The sequence below is a fragment of the Mauremys mutica genome, chromosome 25 (assembly GCF_020497125.1).
Source record: "Mauremys mutica isolate MM-2020 ecotype Southern chromosome 25, ASM2049712v1, whole genome shotgun sequence".
Taxonomy (NCBI): Eukaryota; Metazoa; Chordata; order Testudines; family Geoemydidae; genus Mauremys; species Mauremys mutica.
Window position 1 is genome coordinate 8,654,167 of NC_059096.1, and position 23,156 is coordinate 8,677,322.

The 23,156-nt window shown below is 44.5% G+C and overlaps 1 protein-coding gene across 1 annotated transcript; it reads right to left on the reverse strand.

Moving 5' to 3' along the window:
* Positions 1–1,481: 1,481 nt before the first annotated feature.
* DCAF7 (DDB1 and CUL4 associated factor 7) lies at positions 1,482–22,266 on the reverse strand. Its single transcript, XM_044999610.1, has 7 exons — positions 21,869–22,266; positions 13,500–13,658; positions 12,837–12,948; positions 11,635–11,753; positions 9,107–9,316; positions 8,219–8,336; positions 1,482–7,079 (listed from the first exon to the last, which is right to left on the reverse strand). The coding sequence occupies exons 1-7, from the start codon at positions 22,004–22,006 to the stop codon at positions 6,907–6,909; spliced, it is 1,029 nt and encodes a 342-aa protein (XP_044855545.1). The 5' UTR covers positions 22,007–22,266; the 3' UTR covers positions 1,482–6,906.
* Between the last annotated feature and the right edge of the window lie 890 nt (positions 22,267–23,156).

The following is a 23,156-nucleotide window of genomic DNA, read 5'->3' on the forward strand; positions in this document are numbered from 1 at the left end:
CACAATGGGACTTGAAATGGGAACAGCAGAAGGGAATACACATAACAAAATGAACATCTCCTACTTAATTACTAGTAGTAAAAAAAAAGCTTCGGCTCGACAGATTTATTCATTATATTGTACACTGCTGGCAACCCAAGTAGTAAAAAAAAAAAAAGATCCTTTTAAATAGCAGGTACCACAAATTCATATTCACCAGGTTGTCAAAATACCACATTGCTTCACAGCAGTACTATTTACTGCCGGAGTCCTTCCCCCTTTGTTTAGCAAGTTCTCTATGCCTTCATTCGGATTTGCCTGACCAATTACAGGCAAGTCTCATCTTATGCGCATTTAAGATGCACAAATTCAGCTTTGCGCAGTCAGCAAAGAAAAAAAAATGAGAAAAATAATTTAAATACTGTTCCTGTAGTGTGGGCAATTCGCCCGCCATTACACTCAATGTAATTTTGACTATACGTGTTTTTTGCTTTACGCGCTGACAGCGGAACGTAACCCCAGCGTAAGATGAGACTCGCCTGTACCCTGTACCAAGGAAACTTGCATATTTTATAAACAGGAAAACGGACATTCTAAGAGACGCTGACTAGTGCGTTTGACGAGAGATGGAACCAGGGCCTGTAGTTTGTTGTGGCCGCAGAACCTTGCAAGAATTAAAAGAAACCCCTCAGCATTGTCCTTTATTAGCTTATCTGAAAAGGATGCCAAGCAGGTCATTTTCCTCACTAGCAAGGAAATTCTAGATTGATGGTATCTGTGCACCAGAAGAGAGGGTTTGTGATACTAGGCAGACGAAAGGCTGTCCAGAAATCTAATGCAATAGTGTGCAACTTCCTCTTAGACCTACTCTTGCCTCTATGTTCCGTCTCCAGTTGCCAGACAAGCACCCCGCTAGCTGGTGTCTAGTCACGTTTGTTACTATTTCAGTGCTGGTGAAAGGTGCTGGATCAAAAACCTTAGAGAGAGAGAGAGAGATCGATCCTCTGGCTACAGCATGGGCAGTGCAAGTTTCTTCGCTCACCATACCTTTGCCAATGTACCTCACCTATGACTTAGAGCGACCTTCCCTAGGGAAATTTGGTTGCCAAGCAAGCATGGAAAAGTGCTGTTTAAGTGCCACCTACCATTAAATCCGTAGGCTTCCCTGCAGACATTAATAAGGGGGCCCATCTCGAGCCAAATGTACCCCTGCCCATTAGGAATCAGATCTGGAAACCACCTCATTTCATACAGACCACGGATCAAAACAATGCCTAGGCTGGGATTTGAACCAGCGGCCTTGGAGTGAAAAGCAACCGGTCATTCAGAGATACCTGAACTGTCCACTGACTGGATAATGCTTCCCTTGAGTTTGAAGTGGCAGAACCATTGTGTGTGGCAGTAGTGGGATAACGAACCCTTTCAATACTTAGAGGGAAATATAAACAATTGTACAGCCCTACTGTGCATGGAGCTGCGCCCTGTGATTTATCCATTTCTGCCTTTGCTGCATATACCAAAAGGGTTAAGGTGGTCAGTACCAAGGAATTTTGACAAGTCAAAGATCTTTGAATTCTGCATCTTAAGTCACAGAAAGCTGCATCAATTTTCCTGACATTATGGAATTGACAAAGACTGCAGAATTCACCTACCTCCCAAGATAACTATCTACCCAAACCACCTGACATTACTGCCGTATGTTTGAAAGGGCACCTAAGTCCAGGGTCCCCCAAACACAACTAGGCAATAAGAAAAGTACCCAAAAGCAGCAAAAAAAAAAAAAAAAAAGTTCGGTTTGGGCAAGAGGCAAAGTTAAGTGCTTGAGAGAGCCCTCCTGGATCATGCTGTCATCTGAATATAAAGCCTCACAGTTTGTAGCGTTAACAGCATTTTCAAGTGCTCACATTTTTGGTGTTGCTTTTCAGGTGGTTCTGGCATGAAAGAGGTCACCGTGTGCTGCCAGCCAGAGCCAGTTTGGAACTGCAACATTCAGGAAACTCTCACGCTGTATTTAAGATTTTATTACTCGGACACAGGGTTCAGAGTCAAACGCCAGCCTTAAAGTACTGAGGTAGGAAGGTTATTCCATTCCTAACCCTAACAAAAATATACCTGCTAAAGTTCCATCTAGAGCATGCTCAGCTTCCTGAACTTATATTTTAAAACAAAGGTCCAAAAAAATGTACGTATGTACCAATACATTAGCACAGACATACATTTCTCCAATCGAATCCCAGTTAAGGAACGATCTACAGATCACACAGCTGTGGATTTAGCATCTCATCAATGAATCTATTCTGGCTGCTGACCTTTTTTAGCCAGTGTTCAAAAAAAGGAATCAGAAGCAATGCAGATGTGTGATCACAAGTAAATTTTGAAGGGATCATGAATTTTGACTCTTATGGGAAGCAAGGAAGTACCCAGGGGGCCTTAAAGTAAGGAACAACCTGCAGTGTCAACCTCTTCTCTTTCTGTACTTTGCGACCACTGAATTTCTTACTCAAAGAGATTGTCAAAGCAACTTTGACTATTAAATCCTAGCACATGGCAGGGCAAGTTTAGTTGCAGCAACCTATCACAGACGGATTTAATTCAGTGACATACAGATTTAACATACTAATGCACTGGCTCATCCTCCAGCTAGCTTTTAGAGTCTCACCTCATCTTTGGGCTGGGAGCCAAGACATATTAACTGCCCATGTGAGAGTTGGTATCCCGGGCAGTTGGGTTTTTCAAATGCAGCTCAATGGCTGAAATTAGCCAGCCAGAGAAAAGATACAAAACTAGTGAAGTTGGAGGAGAAATGGCACTTTCAGTCCCATTACGAAATTCACTTCTGTACCAAGCTCACTGATGCTTAGGGAAAGGTCTAAGGCAGTGGTTCTCAACCTATTTACCATTGTGGGCCACACATGCAGTCCTCTGTTTTGTGTGGTCTGCACCCACACAATATATATACTACCTGTATGGCCCTGAGAATGTCACATGGGCCACAGCTGTGTGCTGATTGGGCCACAAGCGGTCCGCAGGTTGAGAACCACTGGTCTAAGGTCTCCATCTCTATTCTCCCACTCCGATGCAAAATTCTTTAAAGGCGGTTTCTCTGTATAGTGTCGCAATCATTTAAAGAGCCACCACCAAAATGAGTCACTGAACCAGTTATTTCCACTAACTCTGGAAGAAATAATGCTTATGGAGACTTGGCAAGTGGTAAATGTAAGGTGGGCTGAGGTATTTGAATTCATCAGCACAAAGGAACTGTGCAAGATTTCCACATCTAATTGGACTTCAGCAGGTGGAATCTGCTGCTGAGTAGTTTTTTGGTCATTAACCCTCAGCACCATATACATCTCGGGGAAGGGAGGTTAATTTGCCCCTTTTGTGAGAGTAGGAAGGCAGGGGCATTGAAGCCTCATTTCTTTACCTATACGGACATGCCATTTGTATTACTGAACTCCTTCTCTAGAAAGATTTGCGGTAATATTCAGGTAAATGCTCATTAAGCTACCGAATGACTTCTGAAAACAAGTAGTGTCTGTGCCATACAATGTCCCCTGGCTTCCACCTATGGAATGAGAGAAGGACATGACCCAAAGCAAGTAACGAAGCCAAAAGCAGTTCAACTGGCCAAGTGAGCAGGTGGTTCCATTGCATTCAAGGAACTTTGGATCAGGAGCCTAATCTCTATAGACAAAGCCACAAATGTTCTGCAAGAAATCTTATGGAGGAAGGCCCCAAGATAAGGTCTCCTCAGTGTACATAACAGAACCACTTCTGCTGGTAATGGAAGCTATGAAGTTGTGTGTACTCATTTAGTTTCATTTTCACATGCTCAATTCTCATTCTCTAAACTCTGTTCTTAGTCAAGGTGGCATTATATTTTTGGAAAGTTTGAGGAAAATCCCTTTTCAACTGGATGTTTATTCACTTTCCTTAACGCAAAAGAGCTCTCACTATATCAACTAAAACTTCTCCAAGTGAATTGTTCTCCATGACCATCACTCAGCTGGGTGAGAGGAAGAGTGTGATTTAAAGTTGTTCAGATACCACAGTAATGCACATAGTACAAGAATCTACAGAGAAGAGTCAATGAGCATGTTCAATACCATTCTGCCTAATACAGCCTGTAGTGGGCAGAGAAACCACATAAGCTCAGTGTCTGGCCTGACCGTAAACAGTTTGCAGGAAACTAAGTTTCTCATTAAAACATGAACCTGTCAAAATCAGAGAGACTGGAGAAAACGGTGGACAAGAAAGAAAGTTATTAAGATCATGGGATCCACCGTTTTTGATGCATTCTTTGTAGTTCTGCAAAAACTAAGCTTTCAGCTTAAACATTATGTTGCTATCATTTTTGCCTTCTGAAGACTGCAGCTAGAAACAGATGTACAGCTACACTGTTAACTCAGCCTTGCAGAAATCTGTCTGCAGCCAAGCAGCAGCAACTCAACCTTTACCCACACAATTTACATCAACTGAATAAGACTTCAGAGCTTAATTGGGACTATTTTAAATATTAACATTATGAAATTAGTCCTCCCCCATCTCCCCCAAAACATGAAATGCAAAACTTATTGCAATGTTATGTAAACACATTTAGTTTGCAGAGTCAGGAAGCAAAAGGTTTATGCTTCTCTCACTGACATTAGCTTGTTTACACTGTGCCTAGTACTTGTATTTAGATACACATGCAAGAATTTTTCATGTAATATTTTTACAAGTATATCTAAATGAAAGCAGCCTACACAATATAAATGAATGTTGCTATGAGAAACACAACTTTCATTTTCTAACATGCTTGCATATTTAAGTTTAACTTTAAAGGCACAGCTCTACTTTGAAGAGTGACCAAGTTTAATGTGTGGTTCCACACTTGTGTATCAATAATTTCTGGAGCAAATGTGCTTAGAATACCAGAGATGCATGTGTAAGCTATCTGAACATGCAACCATATTAGGAATCTGAACACCAGACAGTTCTTTATGGCTCACCCATCAATAAAAATTCTGCAATTGGAACGTAATGAATTTTATTGACAATGTGTGAGACTGAACAGAATGCATCTCATTCTCCCAGAGAATGGCTCTGCACAGTTAACGGGAGTAAATATCCGTCACTAATGAGAGGTGATCAGATGAATAAGATGCTTTTGTATACTGTTTTCTATTTTTTTTAAAAGTCACCTGAAGGATAAGTTTTGCTTGTTGTTACCAGAAACATCTAAGATTATAATTGAAAAAGGAGACATCTCTATTTTTCAATTTTAATCCGCACTTGACAGCAGGCTGAACATTTAGTTTCATTGACTCCATGTAGCCAGTCTTCACTGTTTGCCTGGGTCTCAGAACAAGAGGGACAGAGCATTTAAAATAGAAAACTGTGGTTGCAAGAGTTGACTGGGGACTTGGGAGAGACGGTGTATACAACTGAAGCTACTTCAAATTGGAAGCCTAATATTCTTAGAAAAAAAATTAATTAAATGTTGCTTTTTTATGTATAATGCTGCCTTTGGTTTTCAGTCAATATCAAGATTGTCTCTCAAGGTAATGAGTCAGGGTCAGCTGATGTGGATCTTGACCTCATCAGCTCAGTCTATTGTTACAGAACAAGGTGATGGTTAGACCTCACCACAGTGTGGTGTTCAGTTTGTCACCTTCTCATTTGAAGGGAATTGCAGTTAGATGATCAAAATAAGAAAAATGACAACATTCAAACTACCTACCAAGTTAAAACGACAAAGAATTTTGCTATCCCTCCGCATAAAGCATCATGGTGACAGAGGGCCGGCCTCGCTCTCCTTTTCCTTTCCACTTCAGAAAGGGAACTTGGCTGAAAACAGAAGGCTCCCCTCACGCCATACCTATCCTGCTCCTCTTACAAGAGTTGCAGTATGTAAGAATGACAGCTAGAGCCAAAACAAGGTCTCCATTTGAGACACACGTTGGACAACTTCTTTTCATTTAGACCCAACCCTGTATGTTACTTTAGGAAACTTTCTTTTACAGGGGGCATGACTTGCCTTTGGACAGCAGACCACCTGTTCTAACTGCTTCGATCACATTCATCCACCAAGATCTGACAGTACAATGCTAATGCTTCTCTCCTTGTGAATCTTGTCACCATTCAGTTAAGTCATTCAGCTGTGGGAGACTCAATAATTCAGTTATGATCTAACATACGGCCCACCACAGTAACAACTGCCTCTAGTGTCAGTTAAAATGAAAGAACTGTGCGACAAGTCATGGTACGTCACAGCACCAGGTGTGGTCAGGGGCACGTAGCCAAGGCAACAGCTACAGCAACCGTTTTACTGCTAGGAAGCCTACAATGATGCTTATGACCCATCATCAACAGATCCTGCTTGGGGCTTATGGAACTGGATCACATATCAAAAATAAGAACTGGGGTGAAGAGCCTAGTTAATAGAAACTTAGTCCAATATATAAAAACATACAAACGTTCAAACGGTTTAGGGACAGTAACAGGAATGATTAAAAATTCCTGCAAAGGCGGTGGTTAATATTAATGTCTTTTCTTTCCACCTAGTTTTGCACTTACATCTATCAAACTAATTGGATGTGCTGCCTCAGCTGGCTGACAAACACATGGATATATGCAGCAACTTAAAACAGTCATTTAAAGCCTGTAATGCTCATTAACACAGTCAACAAACAGATATACAGAACTTTTTAATTGAGAAAAATATTAAAATCAAAACCCAGAAGGTCCAAGAGGCTGGGTGCGTCCCTTCATTTTCTGAGTCTTGTAGGGACCAGCCGACACCTGCCATTAACTCCTGTAACAGTTTCTTGGAACAGTAGATGCAAAGCAACAAAAGATACTGGCCACTTGAAACATGTTTGTTCTTACTTTAGAGGGGAGGGGAAGTTATAAAGCCCTGCCTCAGTTTGGCACAGACCAATAGTGTTACACTCTCAAGATCTCCAGACAGTTGTTGTAGCAGATAGCTATCCAGTCCGGCTGAGTCGATGCCCACTGTACATTGTTGATTTCCCCTTCTGCTGTGTAGGCCAAGATTGGGTCCTCAATGGCACGAGGCATTTGCTGGATATCCCAGATGAGAGCCTGATGGTCATCCGCTACAAACCGGTAAGAAAGAATTTGAATCAGTCATCTCAGAAATGGGTACAGGCATATTTACATGGCTAGTTGGAGGGATAGTTTCAAAAGCAAGCTAAAATACAGAGTGAGATGTCCAAATGAAAAAAAATAACGTAAAGCTGGGCAATTCCCCAAACATGGAGAAATGAAGATCACATAAAATGAAACAACTCCACTCCACCATAACCCTGCTTGTATAGATCTTTAGCTCACTACACATCTGTGATACAGTCTCAAGGGAAATGGTGGCAGCACCATCGATAGGCACATTTAAGAACCTGCACCTGGAGAAAGCACTGAATATACACTGGCAGGAACAATCTTGCGTCAGCCAAGGGGATGGACTAGATGGAACCTAAGAGACCTTTCCTGTCTTTAACTTACATGGTTTTAAGCTTTGTGTCCACAGACATCTGCCCAATTTTCTTAGAAAATTAATACTGTTTTCTGACTACAGACATAGGTGCACAGCTCCCAGTGACTTAAATGGGAGCCCACACACTTAGCCAAAACCAAAAGTATGGTCTAATGGATGTTAAGAAGCCATATAGTGAACCTCTCTACTGTGTGTGCAGCAATATTACACCTTCAGCAAGAAAATGGCCCTCCGCAAAATAGTCAGCCAGAAGCAACACTAAATTCATCACAAATTAAAAATGCAGAATTCGAGCACTGTTAACAACTATAGCTTTATTACAAGGAGAGAAAACAGCCCTTTGAATAAGGTGGTTAGCTGTTAGGGAATGCACCTAAAGCTAATGAACTACTCCAACATTCATGACTTAAGAAAGGTGTTGCCTCCTTCGCAGTTCAGACACTGGGACACAGTCCCTCATTTTCAAGGTGAGACGGCCCAATGCCCAAACTGCTTAAGAGGCAACAGCTTCTTGGTTTCCCTGGAGAATATTGGGAAATGGCGGGGGTAATAAAATGAGCACCTATGACACCTGGATATATATCTAGTTTTATTTTTTTGGTCAAAGAGCTGGAGAGATTCGAGGTAGTGGAAATGATTGCAGGGGTCCCAGGATAGCGGTTCATACATTCAGAAAGTTCCTGGGGAACAGGACCAAAGAGGGGGGGGAGCGAAGGAGAAAAGATCTCTCCCCATGCTCACCTGCTGTACAGATATGGCAGGAAGAGTGAGGTGCCCAGGCAATGCCATTCACACATGCTCTGTGGTTGTTTAACCTGGCAACGGGTGTGCAGGGAACTCTGACATCTAGAATCACCACCTTCAGAAGCAAAAGTAAAAATGTTTGTTTGTTTTTCTTCAGAAAACAAATAAACAAAAGAAAACAAGCCATTTTGGCAGAATGTTATAAATACAGCACTGTCTCTAAAGACACACACAACTGACCAAAAGCTGTTTTAAAATAGTATCTGCTTCCCAAGGACTTTTGAAAGCAGCTAGAGAATCACTCTGTACACCTTGTGTAATATGTAACACAGGAAGAGTGAATTATGAAGTTACAACTCCATGGAGGAGTACTGGTGACGTCCAACTAAAGAAAAATCTACAGTGCCTTTTGGAGTCCCTGGAGCAAGATGGAACTTAGGAGTATCAGCTCAGAGGCATAAGGAACAGCCTCAAAATCAGCTACAGGTTAAAGGAGCCTTTCAACTCCTCAAGCTTGCAGCATCCCAAGACCTACAGTTGCATATTACAGATGTAAATAAGTATGCAGACATATGAAATCAAGTCAGCTTTTATTTAAAAAAAGTGTTAATATTGCAATTCAGCAAGTATGAGAACTTCAATACATTTGGAAAATGAACAATGTACAATGCAGTGAACAACTCCATAGAATAACTCCTTACAATACTTTTCTCAGAAGCTGGGCTTCTTGCAATCCGTATCTACAGCCCTGTCCCAGATACCCAATATTAAGCACTTAGGTAGTGCTCTTCTCCTTCAACGTGCTTTACAAACATTGACTAATCAGTAAGCCCATCTAAAAAGTCCAACTGCTGAAGCCTATAGGGCAAATGGTCAGTGCCTTACCTCCATACCATCCATGGCCATTGTTGCAAGATAGTTGGGATCCTGCTTGTTCCAGCAGAGACGCAGCAACGGATGGTGCTGTGGATCCTCATAGATAATGGTGCTGTGCTCCAGATGGCGAAGGTCAAACATCCGCACTGAGCCATCTGCGCCAACTGACGCAAACATGTCTCTCCCGCCACCCGCGCGGCTAAATGCAATGTCATATACCTGCTCAGTGATAGGGGAGATAAGAAAATGGCATTATTTTAACGTTCATTTTGGCTCCCATTTCTCCATTTTCAAGGAATGTGCCCTATTAATTCTTCCTCCTCCTCCCAGTTAGTGTTTGCAAACACAAGAACAGCACACAGCCACGTCAAAGTAGTGACAGCACTGCTTTCTAGACAGTTTGAGATGGGAGCATGCTAGGAGTGCTAACCACACAGCTGTAGCAGCTGTGCCAGCGTCTTCATTATCTACATCTGGGCCTTTTCCTCTCTAATAAAAATATCACCATTACGTAGCTGGACTGTATGTGCTACACATACTTACTCTCAGAGAAAAATACAGAAGTCTTAAGCTCCAGTGTGGCACCAGTTTATTACCAGATATGTTCTCTGTCTGGGGAATGCACTAAGAGGGCTTTTCCATCTAAAGAGTGTGTCATCACTAACAATTTACTATGTCAGGCATTTGATTTTACCAGGGAATTGCAATGAATTATAGCAAATACCACAGGTATCTTGGTGTAGAACAGGGATCTCAAACTCAAATCACCACGAGGGCCACATGAGGACTAGTACATTGGCCCGAGGGCCACATCACTGACACCTTTTCATATAAAAGGTACAACAGCCCCCCCCACCCCTTCCATGAGGCCCTGCCCCGCCTCTTCCCACCCCTTCCCCAAAGTCCCCACCCCAACTCTGCCCCTGTTCCAACCCCTTCCCGAAATCCCCACCCCTGCCCCGCCTCTTCTCTGCCTCCTCCCCATAGCGCCCCGCTCCCCACTCCTTCCCCCTCCCTCCTGGAAAGCGCTAAGCGCCACCAAATGGGAAGCGCCTGGAGGTAGGCAGAGGAGTGGGGATGCAGCGCACTGGGGGGGGAAAAGAGGGGCAGCGGCTGAGGGGAGATTGGCAGCTGCAGGAAATAACTCCGGGGGGGGGGGGTGGCACAGGGAGCTTGGGGGGCCGGAGCAAATAACTCTGCAGGCCGCATGTTTGAGACCCCTGGTGTAGAATATAAAATGGCGCCTACTGGCAAATGATGCAGTTAGAGATAGAAGAGATCTAGCCTATTCCCTAGCTCCGAATATAGTTCCCCTGAGAAATGACAATTTACATGTACATAATTTTTTAGAGAGGACTTTAAGAATGTATCAGTTCTGGTTCTATCCTCGGAGGCCTTTGCAGTAGGAGTCCAGATACTAATGCTACTTAACTTTAACAGCGGAGAGAAGACAAAGCTTTACTACTAAAATTAGCTTTTTTGGGAAGTGTGGCAGAAACAAAGGTCTATTATAGGGCAAAGGGTTGTACAGGTTTGTCTAGAGTCTAGAATGACCTGCATCCCAAATTCATGCCAAGATGACTTTTACAACACGCTTATTTTATATAAAAAACAATTTGTGTTACGGTACGACATGTCATTCAGTTTTTGGGAACCCTTGGGGAAGACAGTTGTGGGGGGGAGAGAGAAGAGGTTGGTAGGAACTGTGTTGGGGAACATAGGCTTAAAGTCTAAATAAAGCTACTAAAGACTCTTAATGCTCCCTGAAGTAAAGGGGCAGAAAGTCCCAGGGAATGAAGAACCCTTTCCTTTCTCCCCCATCCCATCAAAATGCTCACAGAGGCTTCCTCAGAAAGGCACAGGCAGCAAAGAATCCCTGCTCCACTCCCTCATAAATGGAGCCAGGGAGCAAACATTTAAAAAACAAAACAAAAAAAACCCACAACAGGCAGTTAGAATAAGTCTTAGAAAAATGCTTATACTATACAGGCCTGATCCTACAAACCCTTAATTGCATGAGAGGGTCTGATATAAATGTCCTAAGTGTAGAGGCTGCTGTCACTACAGGGTGATTTGGGTGCCTTAACTGTATGTTTCCATTTTTTGTCTCTCCCCCACCACATCTTTTTTTTTTTTTTAAATGTTTAACATTCAAGTTAAAAGAAACCTAAAGTGAAATTAAAAACAAAGAAAACATTAAAAGGTTTTACCACCCTTAAGTTACAAATATAGCTCTCAACTTTAAACTGGAGTTAAGTTTTGTCCGGCAATATTTTATACATTTAATACAAATTAGAACAAAACAGCAAGCATATTCTGCAGGTCCACCGTCTAAAATGAGTAAAAGCGAGTATGTAGAATTCTCAGGCTACAAGCAACTTAATTTTAGACAGATATGTAATGTAGACTCCAAGTCTTTTTTCTAAATCCTCAGATTTTTCTGGAGAAAAATGGGAGCTACGTTCATTCTATAGACCTTTAACAGGTGTAATGCGGACAACGGTATGAATAAGAAAAAGGAAAAGTAATATCATCACCTCTTTGTCATGTGCAATAAGCTGGGTTTTGACATGGCCCGATACCAGATTTACTCTTCCCAATACCTGCCCAGTCTCCAGACCCCAGATAGTACAGGTTGTGTCAATACTAGAGGTACCTGAAACAAAAAGTGTCTGTTAATGGTGGTACTAACATAGATCTGCAGAAACATAATCTTATCATTTATGGGATTAGTCTCAGATGTGCTTTGAGATCTCTGGGTGAAGAGAACTCTGCATGAGCAAAGTATTAGGATTAAAATGTTTGACATGCCTGAATTAAACCATGGATCACAGGCTGGATCTGGCCTGCACAACATGTGTGGTCCACATGACTCAGGTTGTGCAGAAATTTTTAAGTCAAGTCTCTGGCCCTCATAGCTGTAGAGAAAGCCTTGCAAAGATGAACCAAGCATAAAGCGATATCATGTCTGCCTGAGTTTACAGACAGCCTCAGATAATGACTCAGTGGGGTGAACTCCACTGCCCTATACTGACTGGAACATCAGCTCTAGAGCCCAATACGGGTGGTAGTGAAACCCTTCAGGGGTGGGAATTGCTGCAAAAGACGAAATGTTACTACAGAAAGGATGTATTGCTTCCTTGATCTCTGTTCAAGCTTCCCCCTGATGCTATAGGAGGTCTTGACTATGGATCAAGGGGAGTATACACCATCCTTGATTCATACCCCACCCCACAGATTATAATTAAATAATGAAGTTAGCTCTCTGCTCCAAATGAGAGTGACACCTGGTTTAAATCCTGCTGCTGCAGAGGCATTTCATTGCAACAAACATGGTGCAATGGTACCTGTGGGTACCATTGCATCTTCAGCTACAATCAAATAGCTGAACTGAGCCAGAACAGTCTGTGTATAAATTTAACACTAACAAAAGGTGCCAATCTGACAGGCCTGAAGACTGAAACCCTCTATTCAACATATAGGTTGAGCACAAGCAGCAGGGAACATCCCCAACCCACATGCACAACCCTGAACTGGAGATGCCTCGGGGGGGTGGGGGGGGGAGTTCAGTCTCCATGGGCTGCTCTTTTGTGACATTTAAGGGAGCAGGTTTTTTGTGATGTAGAAACCTGGCCACTGAACGCCCATGAGCTCGTAGTAAGTTCTAGTCACTACTCATCTAGTCTAGATTCAAAATGGTCACTTTTATATTGAGTATTTAATGTGTCAGCAGTCTTACCTAGAAGATAAGGATCCACTTCATTCCAATCAAACGACGTTAACGGGGCACAAAAATCAGAGTTCTTATTATTGTTCAGCAAGCACTCCAGTCGGGTCTCAGTTTCACCCACCTTCAGGAAGAAGTTAAATACACAATGACTGCCTTATTGAATGGCCTGGCTGCAAAATCCAAGAGGTGCCCCATAGAGCATAGGCCTTCAGAACTTCAGGTCTGAACTGTGTTTGACATTGGTTTCTTCCATAAATATCTATCCATTGTAAAGAGCTTTCAGACTGTTTGAAGTAAAACTGAGAAAGGTACATATGCTCTCCCGTTGTAACAGAAACTTGTTACAACAGCAACTATTGAGCCTTGCGATCACATTTAATAAGCTACTTTCATAATTCTGACACTGCTAGAATTCTCAAGATACCTCACAGCCATTGTACTGTTATTCAGAGAGGATTCTATGTTACTTTGAAAGTGTAGGTAAAAGAACAAATTATCCACTATGTTGGCTTTTAATTATGGGTCCTTTCCCTCTTCCCCCCCAGCAATATTGGTGAGCATAATGCTAGAGATAATGTGCCTCAAAAGAAATGGGACTGGGAGAGAAGGGGATCAAAATGCAATACAGTTAATGGCACATACGTGGTCCTTTTCAAGAAGCTATTTACTTACTCTCCACACACGCAGGTAATCACCACTAGTTGCCAACAGGTCTGGATATACTCCCTTGGTGTCAGGAATCCACATGAGCTTTGTAGTAGGATATGGGTGATCAAAGGTGTTCCTGCAAATGAACTCTGAGCTCTCCTCATCTAAACCAACAAGCTGAACCTGTAAGAAAATGTCTATCAATTAAAAACTCACTTTTCTGCTTAGCAAAATAACCATGTATACAACAGTATTAAGATGTGTATCAAGTGTTGCATTTTAAATGCTATATTAGCAGTTAAGAGTCTATTAATGATATGCCAAAACAAACGCCAGTGTTCATCTTGACAAGCAGCAAGATATCTCCCTCTCTTCCACCTTCTCAAATTTTAAGGAATACAGTCTGTGGTAAGACATATCTACTGCTAAATACAAGTCATTGATCTACCACTACCATTATATTTTGCACTTCTCTAGTACTTGCCAACCAAGTAACCCCTCTAAAAGCATTTTGAGATAACAAAACCAAACCACTCAGCTCCTTCTGAGGTATAAAAGTATTAACTAATTTCATTTTATAGAAGGAGAAATTGGGGCACTGAGGGGTGAAGTGAGTTGCAAAGTCGTAACCAGAACACAGATCTGTCCCCCAAATGATGAAAGCTATTTCTTCTCTTCCACCTATGCTGCTTTCAGATTGACAAAAATGTATACCAACTTTAAAAAAGGAAACATGCGCAGTCTTCCCACATATAAACCTCACAGAGCACTTCATAGTTTCAGTAGATGCATATGCATTACAGAAGCCTCTTTTCTAAGCATATGGTTTTAGCAAGGTAAGTGAATGAAAGTGACATGCTAGGGTGCCATATTTATTCTCTTTAAATAACTTTAAATCAGTTTCCAATTCAAAAGATTCACGCCAGGTCTCCAACAGCAAAGTGCTTAAAAATCATAGCAGACGGTACAACACAAGTGGCGAAGTCAGAGTGACAGTATTACAAATAGTCCAAGACCTGGAAGAAGAAATCAAACTTTAAATTTTTCTGCTCCTTTATATCAAAGATTTTTAGTATGGTGGTATATAAAATTTAGTATTGACAAGCACAAATTAAGGCACAAAGTGGGGAATAATTTGAACTTCTTAAACACTTCACTGCATTCTAAACTGAACTATGTCTACACTGCACACCTTGCAGCTGCGCTGTTGTAAGGTGCACAGTGTAGCCGTTCTATCGCCGGGAAAGCTCTCTCCTGGCGACAAAATAAAACCACCTCCAATGAGGGGCAGTAGCTTCGTCACCAGGAGGTGGCTCCTGCTGATGAAGCGCTCTCCACACCAGCGCTTTTTGTTGTTAGAACTTTTGTCGTTCAGGGGTGGGGGTGTTTTTTCACACCCCTGAGCAACAAAACCTTTAACAACAGAAGTGCCAGGGTAGACAAAGCCTTAGGTATTTTTGTGGCCTGCTCAATGAACGTCTCTGCTCAAGCCTTGTCCTCCATGGGCTAGAGGTGAATGCTACAGCTAATCAGGGCCCTGCTGGCTTCGATAAAAGGAGCTGCCTGGCCTTAGCCATTCGGTTCCCGGCTGGGATCAGAGGGGGCAAGGAAGGGTGCTGGTCTCTGGAAAAAGGAACTTGAGTGTATATCCAGAGTGTGTTTTCTGGCTGCACAGCTCAGTTTGCAGAGAGAGAATCCAAGAACCTTAACCCTGAGATTAGGGTGAACCTAAAGGGGCCAGGTAGCAAGAAGCCCAAGGAAGAGACAGCAATTAATTGAAACAAGCCATATATGGCTGTTTATAGGGTCCATCAGCTGGAACCTGGAGTAGTGAGTGCGCCCAAGTTCCCCTACCGGCCACAGGTAAAGTGGTATAAACCCCAAGAAGTGATGGAGCTTATTTGGGAGCCTGAACAAAGGGCCGAATTTAAAGGCCGCAGAGCCAGGACTGAAGACCCTCTGAGGGCAAACAGACTGTTTATTGGACTCTAATACCACAAAAGAGGTTTGTGATGGGGCATCTAGCCCATAAAGGGTTAATAGAACCCTAGGGAGGCTGTGCAGGAGATAGCTAATTGGAGAGGGGCTGCGAGGAGCAGCCAATCGAGACCAAGCAGGCCCATATAAGAAGAGCAGCAGGGCAGAGCAGGTCAGTCACTCCCTGGAGCTTGGAGGACTGGCTGCCTTATAGGCAGGGGGCAGATAGCACCTTGGACAGAGCAGTGCTGGGCAGGATAAGGGAGCAAGAGTGAGCTCCCGGCTGACTGCTGAGACCCTGAGACAAGGGTGGAGAAGATGCTGGAGCTGCGGGAAAGTGGCCCAGGGAAGTTGACTGAGGGATTGGAGGGGACGCAGCATGTGGCCGCCATCTACAGGGTCCCTGAGCGGAGACCCGGAGTAGGGGGTAGGCCTGGGTCCTCCTCTTACACCAATCACCACTGAGGAAGTGGCTGCACTGCCGTTCCCCTGGAAGGGGGAAGAACCGAGTGTGACACAGCCGGAGGGCTGTGTCCTGAAGAGGATGCTGCGGTCATTGTGATGACATGGGTCCAGGAGCAGAGGTGACAGTGGACGAGACACCACCAGAAGACGGTGCACTGCATATCTGATCTCCGGGACATCCAGCGGGAGGCGCCGCCGCAGTGGTGAGTCACACTCCGTTGCAGGGTTCATTTGAACTTTGTGGCTTGGCTGGAGTGTCAAGCCACAGAAGACCCACCAAGGTCAGTCAGTAATCTGCTGGAGGCATCAGGGGCGAGAGGACTGAAACACCATACTCAGCCACAAACAGGCACATGCCCCTTCAGTTCCTCTAAGTTCTTTCCCACTTTCTTCCAGCACTCAGGCAGAGAGAAGTCTTATTACAATAACTTTTCTAAGCAATACTTTACTCCTGAAGGCATTCTGCACCAAGAAAGTAAAATTTCTGTGCCAAAAATAAAAATTCTGCACACAATATTTTAAAATTCTGCAAATTTTATTTGTTAAATTAATGTGGAGACTCCAGCTTGGCATGGGGGAGCACAGGCCACTGTCTGCATAGAGGTGGGAGATCACTCTACAGCTTCCCCCAGGACATGGACTCAGCATCCAACCCTGATGCAGCGCAAGGACCAGGCCTGCCCCTCCATGTTAGGTGTACCAGGTGTGGGCAGCCAGGCAGGATCCAAGTGTGGAGGGGTGGGAGAGGATCCAGGTGTGTGTGTGTGTGTGGTTCTGTGTGGGACCATCTGGGTGCGGGCAGCTCAGCAGGGGATCTGGGTGCAGGGGAGATCTGGATGCAAAGGGGCTTGTTAGGGGGTTCTGGATGCAACAGTAATGGGACGCTGCAGGGGGTTCCAGGTGAAGGTGGTTGGGGCTCAGTGGGGAGAGGGGACAGAGCTTGGCAGTTGGGTAGGGTGCCAGGGGAGTAGAACTCAGTGGTGTGGCAATCCGGTGCAGCTGGTTGGGGCACAGTGGGGTGGGGATCTGGGTGTGGGTGGCTCATCGGGGTGGTCCAGGGTGAATGGGGCTCGTCAGGGAGGTTCTGCAGGAGGGTCCTGGGTATGAGAGGGTCTGGATAGATGACAGATGGGGGAGCAGCTCCCCATAGGGTGATCCCTCCCCCTGCAGCTGAGGAGCGATGGGTGCAGGAAGTGGGGGCACAGGGAGGAGTTTGCAGAGCTTCCTGCAGCTGGAGGAGAATCTACTGCTTCAAATCAGCATTTCTTAGACTTCAAAACTGAGCCTCCTCTTCAAGAAAATGAAAACAATCTATCCCTCTTTAACCCTGCCAAGTGTTGTTAAAGGCTTAGCCCCAGATGAGTGGAGATAGACTGTGCCATTATAAGCAGTGCTGCCTAGTGGCTAGAACACTAGACTAACTCAGCAGACTGGAGTTCTATTCCTGGCTCAGCCACTGGCCTGCTGGGTGACCTTGGGAAAGCCACTTCTCCTATGCCCAAGTTCCCCCATCTGTAAAATGGGAATTATGATAAACTGCTTTGAGATCTACCGATGAAAAGTCCTCTAAAATCTAGGTATTATGTGCTTTGATGAGTAATGAAAGTTTACAGTGGTGACATTTGCATCTGAGTTTGTACCCATTGAAACAAATGGGGCTATTCACAACTTGATTATTGTATCAAACCCCCTGAAAACTCAGATGACTAGGACAACAGTTAACCCTGAAAGTGTGACTGAAGTGTCTCTTTACAACTTTGACAGCTAAAAATCTTGCTTTTTTTAAAAAGTGAAAGCTGAGACTGTTGAAAACAATTAAGAGTCCTATCTGCACCCCTGGCTAATCAGTCATGCCTCTCACTTGTAAACAGTGCCTTAAATGAATCCATAAACGTATTGGGTGCAGAACGTGGCAGTCTACCGGAGTAGAGGAACACCACTGAGTAACACCAAGTGACAGCTCACACCACTGCTTCCTATTGGTTTCCAGTCTGAACCTGAGTTGTTCACCTACAAAGCCCTAAATGATTTGGAACGTTACAATCAGCTAAGCTCCCTGGGTCCAAAATAGCTCATGACTGTTGGCCTTCAGGGCATGCTGCAAGAAATGCACCTATTCCTGTGGACTGCTACAGATGGTGGGGCTTGAACTGCCTCAGGTAGGGAAATTATAAATTAGGTTTTATAGGGGGTTATATTATATGGTCTGTCAAAGTTGGGGGGTAAACTGCTGTTATATTATTCATTTTGTATCTTGCATCAGGAATGCCCTTTTAGAAGAAATCCAAAACAATACAAATCAGATAAGAATCTGTCCTGCTTTCATCCACTGCACTTCTTCCCTCACAGTAGGCAGTTCTGCTGAAGTGAATGTGAGGAGGATTGAATCTTTTTAAAAGCACCAAATGTATTTTTCTTGTAAGTAAGGAAGAGACAGTAATATTGGCCTGCTTTTAGGAAATCTACCTTCCTAAAAATAGCAACAAAATGGATGATATGCATTACAATGTTGATTTGCAATGCATTAGAAACACAGGGGAAGCAGAGAAGTCAAGAGGAATAAAATAGTTAAGAAAAATATTGTTTTGAAGCTTTAAAGTTTATGAATATGGAAAGTCGTGTTAGTTTTAATTTTTCCTTTAAATGCTGCTGACTGTACCTATTTTTTTTTTTAGGTCATTAGGCTCCCTTATGTGATTGCCATGTAAGTTTGCCAGCTGAGATAAGGCACATGTAGGATGACAGTTTTCAGACCTGCCCTATAAAGCTATCCTCCTCCTCTCCCTGAAACTAATCAGTTATCAAACCAAGAACCATCATGTACTTTACAGCCCCACATTACAAAGCTCCATTTAACTGAAACTTAAATAAGTTCTTTCATGATCCCTGAGGTTATATCATACCCATGAATAGATATGGACTAGATCTGAAAGAGCCACTTTTCAACTAGCATGGCCCCAATATAGTTAGCTGGCATCTGCACCACTGGAGGACAAACTTCCCTCCATTTTCCTAAATGTTTCCTTGCAACACTCAGCAAACTGGATTATATCATTATCACAAGAGTCTCAGTGGGGTAACAACCATCACATCCCAGTGCTTGTAGGTTTTGTTTGCAATCAAGAGTGAGGAGATGTCGGAGACCATGCAGAGCAAAGACAAAGTACAGGAGACACTACCATTACTCTAAGCAATAGCATTGCCAATACTCTAAGCAATAGCTACAATTTTATTTAATGAAGACTGCAATCTCCCTGCCTCCATTAGGTATCTTTTTACACGGGTAACTGTTGATATTTGTTAGCACGATGAAACTGAAAACCTATACATAATGTCAACAAGTCTGGCAGTGTTTGATCAAGATCCCTTCTGAGGAACAGCCAAATGTGAAGTTTGAAGATCTTGTTTCAATTTTTAGAAGACTGAAGAAAATATGTATCTTCATTTATTTCTACAGCAATATCAGACAAACAGATTTGCACCCCACCCATCATGCCCTTTATCTTCAATTCTACATGCAAGTCTCCCACTCTCCAGTACTCAGAGGGAATGGAAAACAGTGGGACAGATGCGGGGCTGTAAGAGCCCACTTGGGAATATCCCCAGGACACAGGTAAAGCTACCAAATGTTAGAGCCGCTTTAGAAATGGCCCAGACTTAGGAAAGTGCAAAGATGGCAAAGACACCTTCTAAGCCCCAACACCCTTCACATAAGCTGCACCTTCCATTACCTGTCAAGAGTCACAGCACAGAACCTTGCCCATGCTCTTTTAATCAATCCTACCACTTCTAGTCCAATCCCCATTTGAGTTTCTTATTTTTGGTCCTTTGCATACACAGTGCTAGAGCATCATATTCACAATAGATTGTTACCTGACATCATGCATATATCTAGAGAGTGCAGCTCCCTTTCTTAATCAAATGCCTTGGATTTAATTATGAGACCATTGTTCTTTTAGCGTCTCAGATTTTGGTCAGTTTGATCGTATTGACAGGGTAGTGTCAGATCACTGACAGAGTATCAGAAGATAAGCATATTGAGACAGTTCTTGTACAGCAGAAGCCATTGAAAACTCACCCTTTGCCAGCCACAAATACAAAATTACCATAGAAACATACTAAAGTACTGGGTTAACACTGGTATCTCAGATACCACACTGTGAAAAACTGTTGACAAATGCTGACAATAGCTGTCATCGCATTTTTCAGGGAGTGTTTTTCATTTGTCCTATAATGCTTTTAACTTTCAGATCTTTTGGAATTAGCCACTGTAAGGGGCTTCCAAAGAGTGTTAGTGTTTTCCCTCCCAAAGAACTCAAACCAGATAACTGGATTTAATTAGCATTTAAAAAAAATAAAAAAATCTTTGGGTTGAAACCAAGCTGGAAAGTTTCAGGTCAAGAGAATTTTTGGAGGAAGTGGCAATTGTCATTACATTCATTCATTATCTGCCACTATGACAAAGATCAAATCTCTCTCAACCCAAAAATGAGCATTAACTCAACACAATTTAGTTTATTTTCCTCCCTACTGCCACCCCACACTCTTAGAAGAGAAACTTGCATCTCTCTCTGCAAGTTTACCACCTGCTATTACAACACCTAATATTATTGTAACAAACACTTTTTTCAGTCCATTCAACAGCCCTCTGTATAGTTAGTTTCCTCCTGTTTGTATGGGTCTTTCACACAGAAATGGGAGATTTAAACGGGAAAATGCAATTGTAAAATGAAAAAGTTGGCATGGGAATGCAAGGGAGAGTATAGTGCCATAAAGTATTTTAAACTATTTTTTTAAACAAAGGAATGGTTTTCAAGTTGACAGTCCCAGAGCCATTTGTGCTTCCATGGCCCCAACATAACTCACCAACTGAGTGTGACACACATACAGGCTGCTGGTTAAAACAACTACACATCACACTTGGTTAGTGCTCTGGTCATCTACAGTGCTATGTGGGCTCCAAAACTGCCCCCACCTTGTTACATTTCTCCACAAAGTTGTAAGCCATCCCACTCCCCTACACCAACTCTGTTGTACTCTTCCCTGCTCGGAGGCTTCCCATTATACAGCTCCACAAAAGGACTATGCATCCTGACCCCCAGCCTGGCTTATCTAAAAGGGATATTCATATACAACAGCTGAAGTTATAGCACTTATGAGCTTGCTGCCTAGTAATAAAATATGTTGCCTGTAAGAGGGATTACATAGGCTGCTCCTGGAAGATGAGGACTCTTATTTAAATCTGGAGAGGGCATACAGAAGCTATAGCACACCTTGTGAGGAACAGAGAGGGGAGATTCCTCTCCTAGAGGCCATCGGAGAAAGAGCTTGCATGGGGAAAAACCTTCCTGTATCCTGCAAAACCTTTCCCACAACAATGAAGCCTTCAGAAGCAAGGTCAAGCATTTTTAACATGAAGCCATCAGTATTCCATACCACTGGAAACTGACCGCATCCCAAACTTTCTAGTGCTGGGAAAAAAAGAGCGGCTTCCACTGAATACCCTAGGAAATGCCACCAAAACACTCTGCAATGAGACTGTGACAGCCAGCCAAGGGCGGAGCAAGACAGCCGCCCTACCCTTAACTCTCACCCCAAGGCCCCACGATCCCACCGCCCTACCCTTAACTCTGCCCCCCTTGGCCCTGCAATCCCACCACCCAGCCACCCTACCCTTAACTCTGCCCCTCTTGGCCCTGCGATCCCACCGCCCGGCCACCCTACCCTTAACTCTGCACCTCCCTGGCCCTGCGATCCCACCGCCCAGCCACCCTACCCTTAACTCTGCCCCCGCAAGCCCAGTGCCCTACCCTTAACTCTGCCCCCGCGATCCCACCGCCCATCCACCCTACCCTTAACTCTACTCCCGCGAGCCCACCGCCCTACCCTTAACTCTGCCCCCGCGAGCCCACCGCCCTTCTGCGCCCCCCAGGGCCCCGCCCCCCACGCACCTTGTTGTTGTACTCCTCCACGAAGCTGCCGAGCGCCAGGCGGAAGCGCTTGTCGGGCCGGACGCTCCAGTTCATGGCGTACACGGTCCAGGGCGCCTCGTACTTGTAGATCTCCTTCCGCTTGCCGTGCAGCGACATGGCGGGGCCGGGGGGCGCGGGCGGGGGCCACAGGCAGCCGGGGAGGGGCCAAGGGCCCAGGTGAGGCGCGCGCGGGGCGGCGGGGGGTGTCTCGGTCCGAGCGGGGCCTACGGAAGCCGGGGGCAGCGGGGGACGCGGGTGGAGGGCGCCGCCGGCTCCTGGCCCCGAGTCCCGGCTTCCAAACCCGGAGGCGCTGCGAGCCGCGGCGGAGGCCGTTTGGGATTCGGCCCCTCACACAACAGGAGCGGAAACCACGCGGGCTGCCCCGCCCGCTGCGCGTCCGTTGGCTGAGTCGACCGCCACTCAGGGCATCCCGTACAGCCGTTGGGTGGGAAACCTGCCAGTCAGAAGCGTTCCGGTCTCTTATTGGCCACTGTACCGCTCATTCTAAGCAGGCGCGCGCCGCGTTAGTAGAATCACCTGCCACTCTGTTCGTTCCCGCCCCAGAAGGATCCGATGCTCTTTCTCAACATCTCATTGGCGGCGAAGGGTCGCAGTGGCTTTGCCCCTTCATGAGGCGGGACCGTCTAGCTCCCTGTCCTCCTATTGGCTGGGCGAAAGTGTCTGTCAGGGGTGAGCTGTTGGGCAGCAGGCGGGGCTCGGCAGAGCAATTTGAGGCTTAGATGTAGATGTATCCTGCAGTGACAGAGGTTCGAATCCCAGCTCCGACACTTAGCGGGTTTGTAAACACCCTGGGCCAGATCAGGCTCCTCTGAAGAGCTCAGCTCCCATTTAAGCAGTAACATAAGGGCAAGATTTTCAGCTGTGCCAAGCAGTCCATGTGCTGAGCAATTTTGAAAACCATGCCCAAGGTCAACCCTTGTAGGTTCATTCAAAGGGCGGGTGAGGCAGAATGTCACTGCTGGACTGTGGGAGGAAAGAGTCCGCGATGCTTAGAGTCAATGAGTGTATCCCATACATGGATGGAAACACATAAAGGCCTTGCCTTATGCTTTGCAAAAGCTTTGCACCGTTGCTGACAGCTCTCCTAAGGCATGGGAGGGAAAGCAGAGAAAGTCTAATTTGTATGGGGCCAGAGTCTCAAAAGATTGCAGTACTTGTTTAGGCAGGTACAAATGTCAGTGGCCAGATTTTTGCATAGGAAATAATCTCAGTGTCCTTGGCCAAAATTTCTCATTCCCCCACTGTT

Bases quoted from the DNA above. Each gene is read 5' to 3' on its own strand.
- DCAF7 (XM_044999610.1), bottom strand. From the start codon at position 22,006: ATGTCGCTGCACGGCAAGCGGAAGGAGATCTACAAGTACGAGGCGCCC. The intron at 8,337-9,106 runs GTAAGGCACTGA...TTGCTTCTGAAG, and splicing joins TGGCCATGGATGGTATGGAG to GTGGTGATTCTAGATGTCAG. The intron at 7,080-8,218 runs GTGAGCATGGGG...ACCGGTTTGTAG, and splicing joins CTGCCATATCTGTACAGCAG to CGGATGACCATCAGGCTCTC.